This window comes from Vairimorpha necatrix, chromosome 5, assembly GCF_036630325.1.
Source record: "Vairimorpha necatrix chromosome 5, complete sequence".
Classification (NCBI taxonomy): Eukaryota; Fungi; Microsporidia; family Nosematidae; genus Vairimorpha; species Vairimorpha necatrix.
In genome coordinates, this window is record NC_088820.1 from 460,440 (window position 1) to 466,439 (window position 6,000).

Consider the following 6,000-nt stretch of genomic DNA (forward strand, 5'->3'; position numbering starts at 1 on the left):
TGATTTGTGGAACTTAGTCACTATACCGTCCCAAGTGATTACGTAGGGAATTATTTCTGTTTTAAAACCATATATTAAGCCCAGTTCGTCTGCACGGACATCATACTTTCTTAACTTATCGTTTTCTACTTGCTGTATATTCTCTTGTGATGTGACTCCTATTTCAATTATTCTAATTAATTTATTCTTTTTGTCTACTACGACAATATCAGGTTTATTATATTTTGTTTTTTATTAAAATATATATCATCATCATATATATAAAAGAATTTTATTTAATTTTTTACCCCTCTATTTTGTGACTTTGAAATTTCTAAACTACATATTTAATGCTTAATATGTTATTAAAATATCGTTTTTAGATTTAATGTTTCAATTTGATAATTGTAGATGCGTATACTATATGTTAATACTTTTCGTTTTCAATAAAGTTTTTTGTAAAACTCAGTTCCAAAATATCGTCAGAATCGTTTTTTAGAATTTATTTAACCCTTCTAGAAAAAATTCACAAAACATGTACCAAAAAAAAAGTTAAATAAAATGTCAAAAATTGAGCTTAAAAGTTCCCACAATTATCTCATTATAATTATTAAATGTTTTTAGCTCGACTTTACTCCTTCTATGTTACTAAAAAGTATTTTTAATAAACATGTCTTCACCCTGTCAAATTCAATCATCCCAAAATGGAAACTTAACAAAATTCACTGAGACTGGACATATTAAAAAACTAAACATTTAGATCCCGTTTTCAAAACGGGAAAGCATACGCTAGTCATCATATATATAAAAGAATTTTATTTAATTTTTTACCCCTCTTTTTTGTGATTTTGAAATTCCTAAACGATACATTTTGAGCCTTTTACGTTAATATAATATCGTTTTTAGATTTAATGTTTTAATTTGATAATTGTAAGTGCATATATTATATATTGATGCATTTCCATTTTAATTCTTTGTTTTGTAAAACTCAGTTCCAAAATATCGTCAGAATCGTTTTTTAGAATTTATTTAACCCTTCTATGAAAAATTTTAAAAACAATTGACAAAAGAAGAAATTGAATGTAAGTGTCAAATTTTGAACTAAAAAGCATTTAGAAGTTATAGCATTGAATTTTATATAATAATTTGAATCGAATTCTGTATTTAAGCCTGCCACTAATATAATATTTACTGTTGTTAAGAATTATATTCTCTCCTTTTCTTATTCCAACCCAAAATGGTAAATCAAAAGAAAAATGCAATGTGCACACACATTAATCCCGTTTTCAAAACGGGAAGGCATACGCTAGTCATCATATATATAAAAGAATTTTATTTAATTTTTTACCCCTCTTTTTTGTGATTTTGAAATTCCTAAACGATACATTTTGAGCCTTTTACGTTAATATAATATCGTTTTTAGATTTAATGTTTTAATTTGATAATTGTAAGTGCATATATTATATATTGATGCATTTCCATTTTAATTCTTTGTTTTGTAAAACTCAGTTCCAAAATATCGTCAGAATCGTTTTTTAGAATTTATTTAACCCTTCTAGAAAAAATTCACAAAACATGTACCAAAAAAAAAGTTGAATAAAAGTGTCAAAAAATGAGCTTAGAAAATCCAAAATTATCCCATTGAGATTAATAAGTGTTTTTAGCTCAACTTTACTCCTTATATGTTACTAAAAAGTATTTTTCAAAATCATACCTCTCCTTTTAAATTTATTCCGAAATATAAAGAAAAAAATTAAAGGAGGTACATACTAAAAAACTAAACATATAATTCCCGTTTTCAAAACGGGAAAGCATACGCTAGTCATATATATAAAAGAATTTTATTTAATTTTTTAACCCTCTTTTTTGTGGTTTTTTAAAATCTAAATTTCTAATTATAGCTTATTGTGATATTGTAATATAAAATATTAATTAAATGAAGGATTTTGACTATCATAGGTGCGTGTACTGTATGTTAATACATTTGTATTTTATTTATTATTTTTGAGAAACTCAGTCTCAAAATATCGTCAGAATCGTTTTTAAGAATTTATTTAACCCTTCTAGAAAAATTCACAAAAATATGTACCAAAAAAAAAGTTGAATAAAAGTGTCAAAACTTGAGCTTAGAAGTTCCCAAAATTATCTCATTATAATTATTAAATGTTTTTAGCTCAACTTTGCCCTTATATATGTTACTAAAATAATTTTTCCAAATCATGTTTTCTCCTTTTCAAATTCATTCATCCCCAAATGGAAACTTAACAAAATTAAAAGGGGAAATACATATTAAAAAACTAAACATTTAGATCCCGTTTTCAAAACGGGAAAGCATACGCTAGTCATATATATAAAAGAATTTTATTTAATTTTTTACCCCTCTTTTTTGTAGTCTTGAAATTTCTAAACTATTTGTTTTAGTCTTATTAAGTTACTAGCGTATGCTTTCCAGTTTTAAAAACGGGATCTAAATGTTTGTTTTATAATATGCACCTCCTTTATCTTTTTGTGAATTTTCATTTTTTGATGAATGAATTTGAAAAGGAAAAAACATGATTTTGGAAAATACTTTTTAGTAACATATAAGGAGTAAAGTTTAGCTAAAAACATTTAATAATTATAATAAGATAATTTTGGGAACTTCTAAGCTCATTTTTCGACACTTACATTCAATTTCTTCTTTTGTCAATTATTTTTGTGAATTTTTTCTAGAAGGGTTAAATAAATTCTAAAAAACGATTCTGACGATATTTTGGAACTGAGTTTTACAAAAATAATAATATGAATTAAAATGCATTAATATATAATATACGCACTCACAATTATCAAATTAAAACGTTAAATCTATATATGATATTTTATTAACGTAAAAGGCTTAAAATGTATCGTTTAGAAATTTCAAAATCACAAAAAAGAGGGGTAAAAAATTAAATAAAATTCTTTTATATATATGATAAAAATTGTGTTTTTGGATTTAATGTTTCAATTTGATAATTTTGAGTGCGTATATTATATATTAATGCATTTTTATTCTAACTATTATTTTTGTAAAACTCAGTTCCAAAATATCGTCAGAATCGTTTTTTAGAATTTATTTAACCCTTCTAGAAAAAATTCACTAAACATGTACCAAAAAAAAAAGTTGAATAAAAGTGTCAAAAATTGAGCTTAGAAATTTCCAGAATTATCTCATTATAATTATTAAATGTTTTGGTCTCAATGTTACTCCTTCTATGTCACTAAAAAGTTTTTTTTAATATACATGTCTTTACCCTGTCAAATTCAATCATCACCAAAATGGAAACTTACTAAAACTTACCGAGGTAGGACATATTATAAAACAAAACGGTTTATGCCCGTTTTCAAAACGGGAAAGCATACGCTAGTTTTTTAATAAAATTCTTTAAATAATTGATTTTTATCACTGTTCATTGTGAAGTTTACTATTAACTTTCATGTCTTTCCCGAGCTGTTTCGCATTCAGCTCGGAAAGGAAGAACTCTTCATGGCTTACTGTAGAATTATCAGATAGCCCCCTTTTTATAACTTTTATTGCCTTATCAACGGGCACATACTTCTTCCAATTTTGACGAAGATCGGAGAATATTTTCGTCAAAGATGATTTGTTCCTAGAGATATAGTCGCCTACTTCGTTTTCGGCAAATAATACTCTTGCCTTTTTTGAAGAGCTCCCTGAAGTTTCTGCAGCTTGAAAGCAGAATTCATCTCTAATAAGAAACCCCCTGCCCTCTCCTTCAATATCTTTTACTAGAGGAATATTCTTTTACTCTATGCCTATTATTTTGGCCGCGATCACCCTAATGATGTGTTCCCCTCGGGGGAAACCATAAGCGACTACAATTTTGTATTTGTAGTCCTTGAGGCTCTTTCCTTTGATTGCTAGGTCTAGAAACTCTTCTCTGGATAGCTTATCTATCCAATTCGGCTGTTTCTTCCTCGATGTGTGAGGAGAAGTTACCTTAGGCGAAGAGGTTTTCTTCATCCTGGATTTGCGCTTAGTCATAAATTTCGACTTCGCACGAGCTTTTATAGATACATAAACAAACATCTTTCAGTATTTTATTACAGGGTTTAAAACTTGAAACGGGTACTTTCAACTGTTTCTTATCACAGTTGAAATTCTTTTTTACACCCCCTAGGAATGGGGCAAACATATTGGTATCGACTGTTTTTGATGTTTTTGAGACATCAGATTTCTTTGAAACCTTTGGTTTCATATCACAATTTTTGAAAATGACTGTCCGGTCATTCTCCGTCTTTTCTGTTAGAAGAATATTTTTCTTCAACAACTTTCTTTTTCCTTTTACGGCAGCGGGAAACTTCCGTAAAAACACATTAAAGGCATTGGATGATGGTATCCTTTTACCAATAACCTTTATTTGCTCTTTATCTTGAGCTTTGCGAAGCCATCAAACTTCTCCTTTTCCTTTTTTTTGATCAGTACGATCAGCTTTTATGGTGATTGGTTCTTCACACTCTCCTCTTTTAGCAGTAAGAATCATGTCAATTCTCTGCTCTAATCTTTCATTTGAAGCCTTTAGGGCATCAATTTGTGTGTTGAGTTGGTTTCTCATTACAAAAATCTCAATCTCATGCTGTTTCTTCAAGTTTTTAAGCTTGAATCTCTGTTCACTGAGCTCTTCACAGATGGCATCTAAGTACTCCTGATGAATACTTGTCGCTCCATGTGAACTCTTACTGTATATTTTAAGATATCTTAGGGGTAATAAAAATACAAATTTATAAATATTCAACACTTACAATAGGAAGCAAGGCTAGCTATCAGCCTAGCTCTCCCACAGTACCTTTGGTTGGCGTTTCTGCCTTCTTCTATCTTTATTCTGTTGAATAAAGTCTCTGTTTGTGACCAGAATTTTATCAATTATTGGTCTATGAAAGCAGCCCTGCGGAGGCTGCTAACATCACAATCTTGTTTGTAACCTTCCAATACTAGTGAATTAACACTTTCTTGTACTCCAGAGGTCGATAAGTCGGCCTCAATCTCGCAAGTTTCTTCCCCCCTTTTATGCGTTTGGTGAACCCCGTTACCTTTAAATATATCTCATAGAACGATAAAAAAAAAACTAAAAAACTTTTATTGTTATTAAAAAAAAGACACCCAGCAAATAAGAACTTCAACAGCAAAAAAAAACTTTTATTGTTATTAAAGAAAAGTCACATATCAAATAAAAACTTTAACAGCCAATAACTTGTGATACACATCAGCATACCATAAAGGCCTTGCTTGTAGGAATCTCATAGAACGATGCCGAGTAAATAGTCAAAAGGATTTAGAAGAGGAAAATAAAAAAATTGTAAGTGACTAGCTGAGAATATAACCTTAAAAAGTTGTGTGTTTAGAAGGATATGGTGTTAATAATTTGGAGCAAATAGAGAAATAAAACATAAAAAATATATTTTGTTAGAGCCGATATCATGATAGTAAACATACTGGCTCTAATATAAATATCTAATACATGTTGTGGATCAACTAAAAAATATATTATAAGTAGAAATATCATTGTATAAAATAAGGAAATTTTAATTGTTTTTCAAATACAATGTTTAGATAATTGTTAATAGTTTCTATTTTTGATATAATTAATCTTTCACTACTGCTTCAATTATTAAAATAGGGGTTGTTGGTAATTTGTTGTCTCAACGAACATTTGCTCATTTTTATTGTTTTCTGTAGTACAATAATTTGTTTTTTTACTGTTTTCCTTATAGTATTGCGATTTATTTTTTGATTTTGTATATGCGAATTCGCCCATATTCAAATGCAATGCTCTACATAAATTCTTATTATTTTTTATTTGAAATAATTTGTTCGAATGACATTAAAAAAACATCTTTCCAAATATTTTCTTGAAATTTCTTCTTTTTCCTCAATCAATAAAACTATCAACTACTTTTAAATTTCAAAGTAATGTTAACAATTATTTTCATATGCCAATCTAGTTGTATTTGAATTGCAATATTTACGTATTTCTTATTTTC

At 28.2% G+C, this 6,000-nt stretch overlaps 1 protein-coding gene across 2 annotated transcripts; it reads right to left on the minus strand.

Moving 5' to 3' along the window:
• Positions 1–3,400: 3,400 nt before the first annotated feature.
• Positions 3,401–4,574, minus strand: VNE69_05062 (uncharacterized protein; the record flags this gene model as incomplete). 2 transcript variants are annotated; one of them, XM_065473541.1, is made up of 4 exons in its annotated part: positions 3,401–3,760; positions 3,797–3,983; positions 4,021–4,373; positions 4,416–4,574. In XM_065473541.1, the coding sequence occupies 4 exons, from the start codon at positions 4,572–4,574 to the stop codon at positions 3,401–3,403; spliced, it is 1,059 nt and encodes a 352-aa protein (XP_065329613.1). The 2 variants fall into 2 exon arrangements, with proteins under 2 accessions (XP_065329613.1, XP_065329612.1); XM_065473540.1 differs by lacking the exon at positions 4,021–4,373 and having other exon boundaries at positions 3,797–3,897; positions 4,445–4,574.
• Positions 4,575–6,000: the final 1,426 nt, after the last annotated feature.